Here is an 18131-nt window from a genome sequence, read left to right as displayed (position 1 = left end):
CGGTCTATTCTTTCTTTGAGGAACATCCTCACCTCGTTTTGCCAAAAATGGTCTGATGCTCGCTAAGTAAGTTAACCATTTAAACTACATTTTAACGCACCTTTTTTGCTGGTCACAGTATCTTCCTTTGGCCCTTCCGGAGTTAGACTTTTACGATCCACCGAGGGCTGCAAACAAAGACCGGGGTCATTTTGGCACAGAGTGTGAGAGGGACAACCACATAAGATTTCTGCCTTTTAAGGTCTAAAACAAGTGAAACACTCCCAGACAATAAAGAAACCCAGTCAATGTTGGCCCAACATTTTTAGGTAACAAACTATATACTTCATATCCAGGGAAATTCTACTTTGGTGACACTGTAAGTTTAACCTTCATAAAAAACATAAAACCTCAAAGAGAATAAGAAAACAGGGTAAACTAAAACAATACGACTGTGTCGCCAATATGCCTCCGCATAGTCCCACAACGGGTAGATGCCATCACTCTGCATATGTATGGGCAGTGAATCACGTTTGTGAAGTTTTGTGTTGATTGGATAAGGTTCGTTTTTCTATCCAAGATGGCTGCCAAACCAAGTGACCAAATGTCATAACATCATCATTTTCAAACTATATGCAACAGTGCTGTTAGATGATATTTGTAAAATTTCGCATCGATAGGGTTAGCGGTTTCAGAGATATAATTATTTAATATTTTCCTTCAATCCAAAATGGCTGCCAAACCATGTGACCTATGATGTCATAAATGTAATATTTCAATACAAATGGGTCATAGATTATGTGCATGCAATTTCAGATTTTTAGGATAAGGAATTCGATTAAAACATTTTTGGCTGGTACACCACTTCACCTATGATGTCATCACTATCGTGCTTTTGTTCCCCATTGGGAGTCCTTGACAACGTACCAAGTTTCAAATTTTTCCATTCAGCGGTTTCCGAGAAATAATTTTTTTATTACTTGCTTTTAATCCAAAATAGCTGCCATACCACGTGACCTATGATGTCACAATTATCACAAAAACATTCTGCATGGGTGTCACTCCTTCCCTGAAAGTTTATTCTCAATCGGACATATGGTTGCTGAGAAAAACGAGTTTCAGCCCGTACGGACGGAAGGATGGACGGACAAACCAAAAACATAATGCCTCCGGCGACTTTGTCGGCGGAGGCATAAAAAGCTGAAAACATTACTAAATCTCAGCTTATTCCACACAGAAATCCTAAAATGGCCCGGACAATATTATTGGCACCTTTGAGAAGTTGTAAGAAATAATTAGATTTCAAGGTGGTGATTATCCTTTACTTTGGAATTGAACTCACCTGTGGTGAGTTGGAGGTGCCTGCAATATAAAAATCACTTTCAACCAGTTTGAATAGAGAAAAGGAGTCATTCCGCTGTTTTGTGGCACTGTGTGCATCGGAATGAGCATGGAGAAAAGAAAGAAAACGAGAGAATTGTCTGAGGAGGTCAGACACAAGATTGTAGCCAAGCATGGACAATCTCAAGGCTACAAGTCCATTTTCAGAGACCTTAGTGTTCCTGTGTCCACCACACGCAATGCTATGACGAAGTTTAAGGCCCATGGCACTGTAGCCAACCTCCCTGGAAGTGGCCGTAAGATAAAACTTGATCCAAGATTGCAGCGAAGGATTGTTCGATTGGTGGAGAAAGCACCTCAATCAACTGCCAAACAGATTCAAGCTGACCTTCAGACACAAGGTACGACAGTTTCAACTCACACCATCCGTCGCCAACTCATTGAAAGGGGTTTCTAAGATAGGACACTGCTGAGAGAGAGAGAGGTATTAAGAAAACCCAAATGGAGTTTGCCAAAACACACCTGAGCAAGCTAAAATTATTCTGGGAGAATGTCCTGTGGACAGATGAGACCAAATTGGAACTTTTTGGTAAAGCACATCATCTCTATGTTTACAGAAAACAAAATGAAGCCTTCAAAGAAAAGAACACCTTCCCTACACTCAAACATGGAGGAGGTTCAGTGATGTTTTGGGGTTGCTGTGCTGCCTCTGGCACTGGGTGCCTTGAATGTGTGCATGGCATCATGAAATCAGGAGATTACCAAGGCATTTTGGAGCGCAATTTTCAACCCAGTGTCAGAAAGCTGGGTCTTTGTCAAAGGTCATGGGTCTTGCAGTAGGACAATGACCCCAAACACACTTCAAAAAGCACCCAGGAATAGTTCAAGACAAAACGCTGGACTGTTCTGAAGTGGCTAGCAATGAGTCCAGATCTAAATCCCATTGAACACCTGTGGGGAGATCTGAAAACAGCAGTTGGGAGAAGGCACCCTTCAAATCTGAGAGAATTGGAGTGGTTTGCACAATAAGAGTGGGCCAAACTGCCAGTAGAGAGGTGGAGGAAGCTCATTCATGGCTACAGGAAGCGCTTGATCACAGTTATTTTATCCAAAGTCTGTGCTACCAAACATTAGGTCTCGAGTGTCAATAATTTTGTCAATGCTATTTCTTTTATTTTCTGATTTAAAAGAATATATTAAGTTCTGAATTAAAAACAAAGGTTCTGTAATATTAACAGTGAAATAAAGAATTGTGGAGACCAAATACTTTTGTCAATTTCAACTTATTTTTCGAGGAAATTGTGAGTTATTTGAAAAAAGTGCAAGGGTGCCAATATTTTTGACCACGACTGTAGACAACTGTACCAGGAAATCAAATTAAATGACAAAACACTGATCAGTAAGGAATTGGTCAACATCCGCATCACATGTGAGCCTACACCAAATTAATTCAACTTCCTGAGAAGATAAAGCATTGATTTATTGTACACAGCATCAGTATTTCCATCAAAAGTTAGCTTATCAATAATAGTGCCCAGGTATTTGAATTTGTGAACAATTTCCACCTTATCACCATTTATGGTTATATATACTGCCTTCTCCCCAGGACCCTGGTGTTGGGCTAGCGGCTAGGGTGCCGGCTTAGGATCCTGGGCTCGAATCCCGGTCAATCGCTGAATTAACGCCAGGGGGGTTGACTCAGTCTGTCATCCTTCCGAGGTCGGCAAATTGAGTACCAGTTCACTGGTAATTCCCTGCTTGTCGTTAAAGGCGGCAAAAAGGGTTGGCGTCAGGAAGGGCATCCGGCCGTAAAACATTGCTTCAAAAAGGGGACCGAAAAACAACAACAACCACAGTTCCCGAAAAAGGCCAACCCCTGCTTGCGGGGAAAAATGGCCTCTAAAGGTGGTTTTTATACTGCCTTCTCCCCCCCGCCCCTTTTTAACTGGATCTAAGGCTCGTAAGTGGAGCTACCACACACACATGGACATTCAGAAGAATATACAAGACACAACTTAGGACACTTACAAGACAAACATGACGACTGAGCTTACGGATGGTCTATCACTTCCCAGGGCACTCTGGGTACCAGCAACGCCACAACAATGGCATCTTTCTCACAGCAAAATTTCCTCCTCCACATGGATTATCCATGCTCTTCATCGTTTAAATGCTGAACATCAAGCAGAGAAGCAGCATGTACTGGAATTTAAAAAAATCTTTGGTATGACAGCCAGGGTTCCAACCACCGACGTCCCAGAATCAAAACGGATGCTCTAACCATTACACCGCCAAGTCTGGTACAACCTTGGTGGTGATGCTATCAAAATGTGCCAAATGTACAAATTGAATTAGTAAACAGGCGATGAGATGTAGCAACATCAGGCCAATTGTCCTCCATGGCTCCATGCATACTTTCCTTAGTTTCTATTTTTTCTTAAGGCCTGTTGAACTCTTCCACTTGCTGTCATCCCCAAAGCACCTGCAGTATATGTACTAAAGCACTCATGACACCAGCCCAGACATTTGCAAAAGCTTATATTCCCGTAGACCGTAAATCCTTCATTTCTACTGCACGGTCTCTGAAAACAACAAAGCATTATGGACAAAGACACAGCCTTCACAAGGACACGTACCTTCCGTGTTCTTTTCATAATTTCCTCCAGTCTCTGTGGATGAAATGGAACAAGAGTTTAGTGTACTAGAATTGTAAGTATATTCTGGATGTATCTCAAGACCGTGAGGAGATGTTGCTGGGGAATGCAATACTACCAATGCCATTTTTATTGGGTCAGGAGTTGCGTGGCTCAGGAAAAGAGCATCACAATGTTAGCCATGGATTGTAAAGTGGAATGTCAACAAAAGCTGTCAGATGGCAACAAGTAAAACGAAAAGGGTAATGTAGGATGCAATAAGAGAATGAGAATAAACAGCTATTGCAAGTGGGGAGCTCAAGAGAAAGGTCATAACAAAGTGGTAGTGGTCACAGTGGAACATGGCAGACCTTTTTCCTCTCGAAGCGTTCCTGTTCTTCCTTCAAGAAAAGTCGTTCGCGCTCTTCTCGTTGTCGTTCAGCCTCCTCCTGAGCCCGGGCTTCAGCCTCCTCCCGCTGATATGATTGAATATAATTAAGTTTTGAGCTGATTTAATTTCTGTTCAGATAAGAGTATTTTAGGGTGCTAAGGCATCTTTTAGTATGTTAGTACCTTCCAAGTCGCCCTAAGGGAATTACAATTAGATCAAGACCCAATCAGGCAAGGCAGGCACATTACTCACTCCATTAAGGCTATTAATTGGACAGGTGTATAACCGACAATAAAATAGTGACAGGTAATTCTACTGAAACTATATTGGTTTCCAGAAAGTTAGAATCCAAACACTTAGCACTGCTTCCCTCAGTCAGATTTGAACCCATAACCTCTGGGATGCCAGTCCAGTGTCCTTGACATGGTCACACTTTATCCCCCAAAAAAGTTGAGACTGTTATTGGTCAATATAAGTTTATAGTTTTATACATTTATGTAGATACCAAGCTGTACCTCAACCCACCTTGGCACATTCAAGTGCTGCAATAAACTGGGGCTAAAGTGAAAAGTTTCACCACAGTCGTGACATGTTTGTCCACACTCCATCTTGCTACACTTACCAGCCTCTGCTGCTCAAACAAAGCGGCCTCTTCCTGGCGCCGCCTAAGTGCTCGTTCTTTTGCTGCAAGTGCCTCCTGCACCCGTGCCTCCTCTGCACGTCTTGCCCTCTCCTCGGCTGCACGTAGAAAGGCTTCCTCTAGAGCTTGTCTGTGGGAGATCAGGCCAAACTCAGTTAATAACAATCTGTCACATCCCAAACACGTTCTGTTTAATGGACTTTGACAAAACTTATTAAACTAGCTGAAATATCATGTTGGTATGTCTGTGGGCAGTGATATGGTAGATATGTAGGATCAGGTAGATTTGTATAGGTAGGTTCTCCGGATGTCGGGTAAGAACCATCACCATGTAATAAGTTCTGTTTAGCTGAATGTTGGATAAGTGTATATCTGTCCCTGTCACAAGAGGGTGGGGCATGTTAACTAGCTTAGGGCATAAGGATAGATTATCCCTTGTACATCTTGCCCTTGGTGATTTATCCTTTGTCCCTTATGGCACTGCAATAGACACGAGCACAGGAATTGCCCATTAAACCACACATAATAATAAAACCAACCGGAAGCCAGGCATCGGGCACTGGGGCTGACAATCCCGCCTGGCAGGCACACATCGATCGGGCAGGCCGAGAGCCATGCCCAGAAGGACAGTGATTGGGCGGGAGTTGACCAACAGGAAGGCCGGGGTAAGAAAGGACTCGTTGATTGGCCAGGGCGGAGCAAGAAGGCACTCATCGATTGGTGAAAGAAGGGCGAGCAAGAAGCGGCGCGCTGATTGATGGAGAGCTGGGCAGGCAGTGGTGGCCTGCGGGCTGATTGGTGGCGAAGCGCTGATGACGTCACGACCTGACGTTAAAATAACTCTCGGACCGACTTTTTCTCTCTTGCCCTCTGCTCCTTGCGTTCACTCTTGCCTTCACTCTTGCCTTCCTCTCTCTTGCTCCATTGTCGCTCTTGTCCCTTGTTCTTTTCCCTCGCGTGATTGTGCTTGGACCGACCATGTTCAGAGACGCTATCAGAGACGTGCAGCGGCTGCGGGAGGAGCCACGGCCCAGGAACTGCGGTTCTCCATGCGTGGACGAGTATACGAGCGCTACAGCGCGAACGGGCGCAACGAGGCTAGGTTCCTGAGAACGCGCGCGCCCGGCGCGCTATGCCGGTCCCATTCGTAGACCCTGACGAGACTTCACCAGTGATCAGAGCTAAGCTCACACACACACACACACATAATTTATTTTATCCAACGTTTTTTTTTATCCCTTTGTCTGTGTTTAATTCTGGTGTGGATGATCCCGTTTCGGACTTTAGTTTTACCGTCGCATTTTCTTGTTATCGGCATCCGTTTTAATAAATCCTTTCGTTATTTTTTTGTACATTCTAAACCCAGTTTTTGTTTGAGTTATTTTCTGCAGGTTGAAGACTGCCCGGCGGGATCGCTCAGGTAAGCGCTTCAGCTTCCTCCCCTTTCCCTTTCTTTCCCACGTGTATCAAGTCCGCAATTGAACTGAACACTTCGGAGTAAAAGCTCACTATTGGCCATTCATGATCTCTGTGGTGTTCACCTGAGGGAATCACATGACAATATCTTCCCCCATCCAAAACCATTTTCTATTCTACTATTCTAAACCCACCTCCTTCACATTCCCAGTTTTCTTTCCTGAAAGTCCCTGTCGTGTCTTATCTTGTTTATCCTATGTACCCCACCCCAGCCCTCTCTCTCTTCCACAGATCTCCTGATGTCCATGTTACCCACTGTTGTGCTTTCCTCTCTCACCCCTCATTTCTCCTGCTCCCTTTGTTATATGTTCTGAGTGTTAGATCTTATACGAGCTTCGACATAGTATAAAAAAAGTACCTGGCGTTGCCTAGGGAAATTCAATGAAATGTGTATTAAAACATTTCCTGCATGACATATTGGGGAATGTTGGCCTGATGGTTTCGTTTGAATTACCAATCTTGGGCATTGCAAAATGCATTTGGACCACTTTCCCTTCTTTTAACTTCTTTTTATTACTTTTATTTTTTAAATAAAACAGATCACTACAATCTCAACATATGATCTTCACAAAACATGTTACTCGATCGCCCTCGAGAAAAACCCAGGCAGTGTATAAGCAACATATTCCCTCGTGGCCTAAACACGGAGGTATTATAATAAACCTATGTAAAGCAATCTTTTTAATAACAGGCGTGTGTCAACACTGTAACAATTAAATTTGTGTTGTTGACAACAAATCACGACAACCTCAACATACAATTTTCTCAATACATATTTACTTGATCGTTCCCAGGAAAAAAAAACCACACAGTGTAGAAGCACAAGACCAATTATCTGGTTTTCTCTGGGGTCAATTTTTAGGTTATCTGGAATTTGAATTCCAGATAAAGTATTGTTATTGTGCACCGGACATCTGTCGCCTATTTCGACTTGTCCGGGCCGATTCGGCTGAAATTTGGCAGCAAGGTCCCGCTCATGTAACAGGGATTGCAAAGCTCACTCCAGTGACGTGACCGGAAGTGTGTCAAAATGGCTGACTTGGTCAATTTTAGGCAGAATGCTACCAAATTTGGGTTACAACATTAGGACAGGGTCCTAATGTTAAATCGCAGTGGCCATGCCGATAACGTGACCGGAAGTGTGTCAAAATGGCGGACTTACTAAATTCCTTCAAGAAACTTTTTCTCCAGACCCACCAGTCAGAATGCTACCAAATTTGGGTTACAACATTAGGCCAGGTCCCAGATAAGCCACAGGTGTAGTGATCCTATTTTTTAATCCAAGCATAGCCTTCGACATTCCTCTGGATAAAAGAGGATGAGGGGGGAGTTTGGTTGCACTGGTTCCTGCAGCGTCCAAATGCATAAATGAACAAACAAACACCCAAACCAAAAAACGTTTCTTCTATATTATTAGATGATGTATGTATGCATTGCTCGTGCCTTCATGATATGTGGAGGTGCTTACAAAGAACCATGCATTTGTGCGTATGCACATTATTCTTTCCCTGCCGAACTGTAATACATAGAGACACCAAATTTGGTTGTAGGTACTTCAGAATCAGAGCAACGTTTTAAGCTACCACATGTTGGCCTTGACGTCCATTATGAGGACACCACAAAGGCTGCTATAAAGTATATATTGGGATGTGGGGTCAGGCAATGCTGCCGCAGGCCCGCAGGCAGGAGGTAACCACCACGAGGCCAATAACTCCGTTCCTTTTCAATGTCCAAAACACCCCAAAACCACAGCCAGGAAAAGCCCACCAAGCCGGATAGCACCGGATACCAACCACCCCCAATCCTCCTGCAATATATATATATATATATATAATGCTCATAGGATTATCCATTGTTTGAAAAAGGCAAAGCCAAACAATAATTTGAACCAAGCTCGACTCTCAAGATTTTGAATCAAACAGGAAAGAGCAGACTTAGCCTCAAGTGAATTGTTTGTGGTCCATGAACTACAGCTAGTGTACAAAAATGGAAACACCTGAGTATATAAGAGACACCAAGCAATGGCTTACACACAGGTGTGAGCCCATTTGTTAATTTAAAAAAATAACACCCCAGCATGCCTAGGGTCATGTATAAAAATGCTGCACAGGCCTGGTTGCCTATAATTATGGCTATCATGGCAGCAAGAGGAGACCCCCAATGCTCTCATCCACAGAGCACGTTTGGTCACCCAATGGCTTGAGCATGACACTGATGTTATCCATCCATATGTCATGGCCTTCTCAGTCACCAGATCTGAACCCAATCAAGCATTTATAGGATATTCTGGAATGACGCCTGAGACAGCGTTTTTCACCTCCATCAAACGTGTGAGTCGATCGACTTTCTTGTGGAAGAATGGTGTTGTATACCTCCAGACGCTGGTGGACTCTGTCATGGCGCATACAGGCTGTACTGGTGGCACGTGGTGGGCCAACACCCTATTAAGTGACTTTACATTTGTTTCCATTTTTTTGTCTACTACCTGTAACTCATATGAATGAGCTTGAGAACGTTTGCGGACCACAAACAAAAATGGCTAAGTCTGCTCTTTCCTGGTTGATTCATATAATTAATCAGTAGAGTATGGTAAATGAAGAATTGTTGGTTGGCCGTGCTGTTTTTGAAAAAAACAAAAAACATATACAAACACATTCGGATTGACTACAAAACTTAGAAAATAAAAAGTAACACGCAAGGGAAATGCCCCCAATGATAAATGATGAAGAATTCTTTTTAACAACAGCTGGCAAAAATGCCAAAATTAAAGGCCCAGGCCTGGATGGAATTCCAATCTTCTGGCTAAAGCAACTGGATGCTCTCCACAATCACTACACTCAGGCATTCAACAAAAATATTCAAAAGGAAAAGGTAATGGATGAGTGGCTTACAAGGACTGCCAAGATGGCCTGGAGGTACGCACACTTACGTCTAAGCTTCTATTAATCTGGGTTTGAATCCAGACTAAGCTATAAACTGTCATCATGGTGTTTCACAGGCATGGTGATTCATCAATGTGTGTGACATCCCTTGGATGTACATTAAACTAGCGTCCCGTCTGCTTGCATTTGTTGGTGGACGTTAAAGATTCCACGGTGTCCTTCGCGAAGAGTAGGCGAGCTATTGCCGGCACCATGAACAAATTACATATTTATGCCCTAGCCAGAAAGGGCATTCCATCAGTGGCACCGCAAAACCCTCAGCAAATGATGCGACCCCGCAGCCATGTTCTGCATATGAATGATGAAGAAGTGGCTTACAGAAGGCAACACCATCCTCATCCTAAAATCTGAAGAAATCCAACTACCTTATTGGCCAGACGGAAGCCAAACAGTTCAATCTTGGTTTCATCAGACCACAGAATCTTGCTTCTCACAGTCTGAGAGTCCTTTAGGTGCTTTTTTGCAAACTCCAAGCGGGCTTTCATATGTCTTTCACTGAGGAGAGGCTTCCGTCTGGCCACTCTGCCATAAAGCCCAGATCGGTGGAGTGTTGCAGTGATGGTTGTCCTTCTGGAAGTTTCTCCCATCTCCACACAGGATCTCTGGAGCTCAGCCAGAGTGACCATCGGGTTCTTGCTCACCTCTCTTACCAAGGCCCTTTTCCCCCGATTGTTCAGTTTGGCCGGGCGGCCAGCTCTAGGAAGAGTCCTGGTTGTTCCAAACTTCTTCCATTTAAGAATTATGGAGGCCACTGTGCTCTTGGGAACCTTCAATGCAGCAGAGATTTTTTGTAAGCTTCCCCAGATCTGTGCCTCGACACAATCCTGTCTCTGAGCTCTGCAGGCAGTTCCTTCAACCTCATGGCTTGGTTTTTGCTCTGATATGCATTGTCAGCTGTGAGACCTTATAAAGACAGGTGTGTGCCTTTCCAAATCATGTCCAATCAATTGAATTTACCACAGGTGGACTCCAATCAAGGTGTAGAAACATCTCAAAGATGATCAAGAGAAATGGGAGGCATCTGAGCTAAATTTCAAGTGTCATAGCAAAGGGTATGAATACTTATGTAAATGTGATATTTCAGTTTTTTCTTTTTAATAAATTTGCAAAATTTTCTAAAATCCTGTTTTCTCTTTGTCATTGTGGGGTATTGAGTGCAGATTGACGAGGGAAAAATGAATTTAAACGATTTCAGCATGAGGCTGCAACATAACAAAATGTGAAAAAAGTGAAGGGGTCTGAATACTTTCTGAATGCACTGCATGCCTGCCCGTGAATGTACCTGCCGAGACGATAAGGAGGTAGCAGCATGAATGAGCTTAACCAAGTGCGCAGCATGACAATCGTATGATTGGCTGAGTACATGAAAAGTACAACAGACGACTGAATCCAATTTGTACAAAAACAAAAAGACAGCAAGTCAGAAAAGGTGTCGAATCCACTTAGCAAAAAAATCCAAAGGCAGGTGTGAATATAAAATGTCACATATGAAAGCGAAACAGCCACGAATACAGCCCCATCAATGGCAAAAAATACAAAACAAAAATACAAAATAAAATATCAATATAAGTACATCAACAACTGGAAAAACGACAAATGTGCAGAAAGCTGTATACGAGTATATATAAAGAGTTGAACAGATTGAGCAAAGACAAAGAAGGTTCATTGGAATGGCTAAGAAGAGGTCAGCTCAACCTGGATGGAGAACGAATCATTATAAATGTCCAAGACCAAGGACACCATACGAATGGCTTTAAGAAAATGGAAGGATTGAGTCAATTGGACAAGTGTAGGTTCTACAAGGTAGAAACAGAAAGTACCAGCCACCTCCTACCGGAAAAAAAACAACTCATGTCAGAACAGTTGTACAAGCAAAGGCACAACAGGGTTTGTAGAGTAATCCACTGGCACATCCGCAAAAAAAAAAAAAATCCCAGTTCCACAAAACTCATGGAAACATGAACTAAAAACAATCATTGAAAACAAGGAAGTAATGCTCACATATTACGACCTGATGATCCCATTGAAAGTGAACAGCACACATTTCTGGCTTTATAAGGCGGTTTAATTAAACGTATTTGCAACTAGATGGTTAATAGAACACCTCACCCTACAAAGTATTGAGATAAATATAACAATAATAATAATAATATTAATAAATATAACAATAATAATAATAATAATAATATAACTAGAGGAAAAATATAAAACATCAAGGACATGGGCAGGGTCAACAAGCGGCAAATTTGATCGATCGTAATGATGTAAATTGCCTTACAAATATGCCATAATATCATAGTACTGCTAAAAGGAAGGGATTTGAAAGTGATAAAAGGTGATTTGGTTTCCAGTGTTCAAGTGAGCAATAGCCTGGTGTTGGCTTAGCGGTTAGGGTGCTGGCTTCGGATACCTAGGATCCTGAGTCTCAAATCCTGGTCAAGTGCTGAATATAACACCAGGGGGGTTGACTCAGCCTGTCACCCTTCCGAGGTTGGCAAATTGAGTACCAGTTCACTGGTAATTCCCTCTATGTTGCAAGAGGCGACTAACAGGGTTGGCAGCAGGAAGGGCATCCGGACCATAAAACATTGCTTCAAAAAGGGGACCATAGTGCCCGAAAAAGGCCTAACCCCTGCTCTGTGGGGATAAATGGCCTCTAAAGGTGGTTGGTTTTGATTTTCTTGTTCAAGTGAGCAAGTGTTCAATTTGAGCCTCCGTTTCCAGTTTTGCCGGTTAGGTCGTGTGTTTTTCCAAGCTCTCCACGCTACCAAAGTTAAGAATTTTTGCCATTTGTATTTTTTTCAAAACTGTATTTTTATTTTACGGTGTGAGTGCCTACTGTGTGTTTCTCGTTAGATATCGGTGTAAATTGTGCATACCTGTGTATAATCGTCAGTTGGTTCCTGCCGAGATTTTCAGGCCTGGTATTCCAGGCCTCAGGGCTTCGTTGTCTCCCCTCGGCGGTCGTTTTTAGTCCATTTACTTTCGTTCTCTCACTGTTTCTTCCAGTCTTTTTTCACCCCATACTTACCCAAACATTTTACCCTTTGTTAAAAGTCTTAATTAACAACAAAAAAAAAACTTTAAAAAAAATCATTTGCTTCTCTCCCCGTTCGTTCTTCGACCACATGCTTCGCCCCACCCATTTTTTTTCTCTCCTTCCTTCATAACTCAATCCTCTCCAGCCGACACCTTTCCAATTCCAGTTCTCACCATAGTTCTTCAACTTTATCCTTCTTCCTCTGATCCACTTTCACCTAACCTTCAAAAAAACATATTAACAAAGAATTTAAAAGTTAGGCCTCTCCTCCCGTACTAACGTACTTTGGTAGCGTTGCCTGCAACCCTCTTATGGTTAAACTGCCAAAATCAAGACTCTCTGCTCACCTTCACTCCTTCATTCCTCTTTTCTCCCGCCTCTGGAACAAACTCCCTCACTCTCTTCAATCCCACTCCTCCCTCCAGGTCTTTAAAACGGCTGTTCACCACCATCTCTTATCTTCCCCAATCCAAAACCTTGATCTTTTCTACCCCCGTTAATTTCACCCCAAACCCACTTTTTTGAGGTGACTTTTGACTTCTTTCCTGGAAGTCCTTGGTGTCCTTGCGTTTTATACCTATCCTGCCTCCCCCCAGGCCCTCTCCCTCCAAAAACATCTCCCGATGTCCCTGCTCTCAAATGTTGTGTTTGTGTGCTTCCTCCCCTTCTCTCCCCATCTTGTCGACCGCTCCCCTTTTTATATACTTCGTTTGCTTGTTTGTTTGATTTGTTTGTTTGATAAATGTTAGCTCTTTCACAAGCCTCGACTCTGTATACAAAAAAACACATTTGCTTATACACCTCCCTGTTCCTTCATCCTCTGCTCTCCTGGCTGTCAATCTCCTATTCTTCTGTTCCTGCTTCTGAACCTGTGCTGGAATCCTTAATCCCCCTTAGGAATCCTTCATGCCCTCATTTAGGGAATTTCCCCAGAGAGTTTTCACAGTTTAGTTTTAAAATGTTGAAACTTTCCCCTCAAGTGTTGTATTCTGTTGTATATTCGAACACACTTTTCTTCTTCTTCTTTAAAAGTTGTTTTCGATTTGCTCAACAAAGCTCTTCATTTCAAATAAAAATTTAATCTATCACAGTCCTTCCTTCCTACATTCCCTAAACTCACCTGCATTCCACCCCTCCTCCAACGTTTTCAAACGGATCTCTGACTTGAAAATCACAAGAAACTCACTTTGCAATAAATGTTCATTTTCCATTGATCGTCCAACACTTTCTAAAATCCAAACTCATCCTTCCCCTCCTAAATACCCCCCCACAACCCATCCCTTTCAAATCTCCCCCCTTGCCCCTCCCCTCCCAAACTCCCCCCTTCCCTCCTAAATTCCCCCCTAACTCCTCCATTTCAAAATTCCCCACCCTCATCTTTTTCTCCAATTCTCCCCTCAAACCCATCCTCCTCCTCCTTCTCAAAGTGTCCTCCCCCTTCCTCTCCCTTCCCACTCTTACCTCCATCTCCTCTAACCTTCCTCCTCACGATGCCCCCCCCTCAAACACCTCACTGTGCCTCATCCAATCACCATCAAACCTTTTGTCCTCCTAATCCTTCCCTTTCTCCAAGCTCTTCTGAAATCTCTGACACACTATCAACAGCTCTCTCTACCTCCTCCTCCTCTTACCCTACCCCTCCCCTTTTCTGTATCCGATGCTCCCCCTTCCTCTTCCTTATCAGTACGGACCTCAAACATCAGGGGCCTTCGCTCAAACCTGATTGATCTCTCCATGCAGGTTGCTTCTGACAAACCAGACTTGATCTGTTTAACACAAACTTTCCTCCTTCAAGATGTCTCTGATTCCTTTATATCTCTCCCTGATTACTCTCTCCTCCAGTATGATAGACCTGAGCCTCGTCTTGGAGGTGGGGTTGCTCTATCTTTATCAAAAACTCTCTTCCTCACTCTCCCTGCACTGCCCTCTCTCCACCTCACCCCCAGGAGTACCTCTGGCTACAGCTTCCCCTTCGCTCCCACCTTTTGTTCATATGTGTGTTTTACCGTCCACCAAACAGTGATGACTCCATATACATCTCGCTGTCTGATAACATGGACCAACTTCTATCTATTCATCCCAACTCTCGCTTCCTCAAATGTGGTGATTTCAATTGTCATCATGACAGCTGGCTAGGTGTGGGTAGCTCTCTCACCAGCCATGGCTCCTCAGCAAAGAACTTCTGCGACTCACTGGGACTGACACAATCTGTCAATTTCCCGACCCGGATATCAGTCAATGGAGCATCTTCTCTTCTAGAGTTGGTTATGACAAACTTCCCTGAAAAGGTCTGCTGCTCTTCTTCTGCTCCAATCGGTTCATCTGACCATATGCTTGTTAAAGTGGATATCTCTCTGGCCATTCTCAGAGAGCCTCCTCAGCGACGACAAGTCTGGCATTTCACTCAGGCCAACTGGCACGGTCTTCAAGCAGCCATCAATCATCTGGACTGGTCTCCCATCTCAACTGCCTCTGACATCAACTCATCCTGGGAATTCTTCCAAAGTAAACTGCTCTCTCATGCACAGATTTATCCAATCTCGTATTCTGTTGTCCTACCCTTCCATGGTACACGGAATCTTGTGGCGAGGCAGTTGCCCCGAAACAACTTGCCTTTGCCTCCTGGAAGGCAAATCCAACAAAAGGGAATGTCATTTCCTTTGACAATGCCCAGAACAAGTGTGTGTCCACCCTCAGGAGAGCCAGGAAACAAAATCTTTCCACTCTCAAGAGTGAACTCTCAAACCTGTCTCCCTCTTCCAAATCCTGGTGGCGTCTGGTCAAATCTGTTTCTGGTGTTTGTTTCCTCTCCATCCCCTCCCTTACCTCAAATGGCTACACAGCTTACTCTACACAAGAAAAAGCTGAATGCCTCAACTCTGTGTTTGCCTCAAAATCTTGTGTCCCAAACCCGTCCCTCTCTGTATGCACTGTACCCAGTCGTACCCAGCTGCTCCTGGACTCTGTCCTTCTCTCCTGACATGGTGGAGAAGTTTCTGTCAATCCTCGACTCTGATTCTGCAAATGGACCAGACGGCATCAGCCCACGGGTCCTAAAATCCTGCTCTTCCGCTCTTTCACACCCTCTCTTCTCTCTGTTCTCTTCACCCTCTCTTTTGCTCAAGGTCATTTGCCATCAGCTTGGAAATCAGCCAACATTACCGCTTTACACAAAAAGGTGCAAAAACAGATCCTTGCAACTACAGACCAATCAGCCTGCTCCCAATTATCAGCAAAGTCATGGAATCCATCATTGCTTTGGATATAAAATCCTTCCTCTTCTCCAATGGCTTGATCTCTGATCATCAATTTGGATTCAGACCAGCTCACTCTACTCTGGACATGCTGCTTCTGCTGTCTCAACAATGGATGGAGGTCCTCAATGTCAACAGGAAATTAGAGCTGTCTCCCTTGACATATCACGTGCCTTCGATACGGTCTGGCACCCCGCTCTGCTCACCAAACTCTCCTCCTATGGTGTCCATAGAAATCTCCATGCATGGCTTGTGGACTTCCTCTCTGGTCATAGTCAACGTGTGGCCCTGAATGGATTTCTCTAATCTCCCCTTCCTGTGCAGGCTGGGGTTCCCCAAGGCAGTGTTCTGGGCCCTGTGCTTTTTCTGGTCTTCATCAATGATCTCTCCCACTCTCTGGAAAATCCTCTGTCTTTTTGCTGATGACTCCACTGTCTGCTGCTCCATACCTCATCCCTTTGATCCATAGCTCCATAGCCATGATCTTTCCTGGGAAAATCACATTTCCAAGCTGGCCTCCAAAGCCAGTCGCCGACTGGGCATCCTCCATTGTGTGAAGTCTTTCCTTGGCACACCTGAACTCCTCACCACTTACAAGGTTTTCATCCGCAGCTCAATGGAACACTGCTCTCCCCTCTGGGCTGGTGCTCCTGCCTCACACCTAGCTCGGCTTCACGCTGTTGAAACCAAAGCTTTCAGAATCATTGGAATCTCCCGTGATGAAGCTAACTCTGAGGGCCTTTCACTCACTCACCGCAGGCAGGTTGGTGGTCTTTCTGTCTTCTACCGACTCCTCTCTGGGCTATCCCCCCCACCCCCCACATCCCCCCGCCCCAAGCCCTGTCTGTGCTCTGTCCCCCAAATATTCCTACAGGTCGCACAAGATCTGCCAGCAACCCTCTTCTGGTGAAACTGCCACAATCAAGACTCTGCTCACCTTAATTCTTTCGTTCCTCTTTTCTCCCGCCTCTGGAACAAACTCCCTCACTCTCCTCAATCCCACTCCTCCGTTCCAGGTCCAGGTCAGTCCAGGTCTTTAAAACAGCTGTTCACCCCCATCTCTTATCTTCCCCCATCCAAAACCTTGATCTTTTCTACCCCCGTTAATTCACCCCAGATTCACTTTTCTGAAATACCGACTTCTTTCCTGGAAGTCCTAGCAGTGTCCATGTGTTTTATACCCCCCCCCCCCTCCCTCCCATGCCACCTCACCCCAAGCCCTCTCCCTCCCACAGTTCTCTCGATGTCCCTGCTCCCAAATGTTGTACTTGTGTGCTTCCCCCTCTCTCCCCATCTTGTCTCCCGCTCCCTTTATTATATATTTTGTGTCCGTTTGTTTTTTGTTATTAATGTTAGCTCTTACACGAGCCTCGATCTTGTATACCAAAAAAAAAAACAAAAAAATTGTATAATTCAATTCATATAAATATAAATATTTTAAAGGTTGTCGAAAAAATGTTGTGGATTTTAAAGGATTGTGGATGAAGAGAGGGTAGAAAATAGGGCATTTCATGCCAGGTATGGAATATTATAGCTGGAGGGAAGGGGTGTCTGTCAAAGTCTTACCACTGTGCATGGAATACAGGAATGGTTCCTTATCTCTAGTCCACCCTTACTTTTCCTCTTCCTCTCGCTTCTGTCGTTCCAACTCCTCTCGTTCACGTTGCTCTCGCATCAGACGTCTGTTTTCTGCAAGTGCTCGTGCAGCCTCTTCTGGGTCTGTAGTACCAGCTGGTACACGTCCTTCCACACCTGCACACCCAAATGGGGTCCCAGACCAATACCAACTTCCATTAGGGTCCCAAACCAATACCAACTTTGGTCCTTAAACTAGCTCCACCGTTGACCTCTAATCACCAGTCCTCCTCTTTCAACTCTATTTCAACTTCCACCTTCCTGCCAAATTTACCTCAGATTTTGTTCGAAAATGCTTATAGAATACATCATAATCACCTGGAGTATGGGCTTCCCCGTCGTCTGCCTCCCTTGCCCTGCCTCCTTTTCCTCGGCGCTCTGGAGTTCCTCGTCCACTCCTATGTTTTTCTGAATTTCGTCGAGCAGGACGTAGGTTCCCAGGTGAAGGAGGACGTTGACGTGCTGGAGATGGAGGCTTGGATGGGTAACTTCCAGTGCCCGGAGACCCGGAGGATCCACGGGATTGTGGAAGTGGAGGCATTGATGGGGATTGAGGCATTCGTGTACTCGGTGAGGCTCTGCGCCGCCCCCCTGGCGATGAACGTCCTGGCCTCCTGTCCCACATGCCAGGAGATGACGCTCTGGATGAGAATATGACAAATAATGATGAGAAATATGATGAGAAATAAACGAACACCTTTGATTATTTTAAATAAAGAGGCACTGTGCATGGCAATTAGCAAAAACAATGTCAAGCCAAACATTATCCCACACACATTGTTGTCACTTGATGTCTTGTT

At 44.2% G+C, this 18131-nt stretch overlaps 1 protein-coding gene across 4 annotated transcripts in view; it reads right to left on the bottom strand.

Moving 5' to 3' along the window:
• Nucleotides 1-18131, bottom strand: part of LOC137424246 (uncharacterized) — a 75327-nt gene that overhangs the window by 3384 nt on the left and 53812 nt on the right. For 3 of the 4 annotated variants that reach the window (XM_068111706.2, XM_078773986.1, XM_078773985.1), the window contains exons 7-12: nucleotides 17650-17972; nucleotides 17313-17448; nucleotides 4967-5114; nucleotides 4325-4429; nucleotides 3957-3989; nucleotides 101-167 (exon numbers count right to left, since the gene is read on the bottom strand). In XM_068111706.2, the coding sequence (XP_067967807.1) occupies nucleotides 101-167; nucleotides 3957-3989; nucleotides 4325-4429; nucleotides 4967-5114; nucleotides 17313-17448; nucleotides 17650-17972 (812 nt within the window). The remainder of the gene's footprint in view (nucleotides 1-100; nucleotides 168-3956; nucleotides 3990-4324; nucleotides 4430-4966; nucleotides 5115-17312; nucleotides 17449-17649; nucleotides 17973-18131) is intronic. The other variant, XM_078773984.1, reaches the window with a different exon arrangement.

Source organism: Myxine glutinosa, chromosome 3, assembly GCF_964187855.1.
Source record: "Myxine glutinosa chromosome 3, kmMyxGlut1.1, whole genome shotgun sequence".
Classification (NCBI taxonomy): Eukaryota; Metazoa; Chordata; class Myxini; order Myxiniformes; family Myxinidae; genus Myxine; species Myxine glutinosa.
Note: the sequence above shows the minus strand (reverse complement) of the source record. Positions and strands in the feature narration are given on the sequence as shown.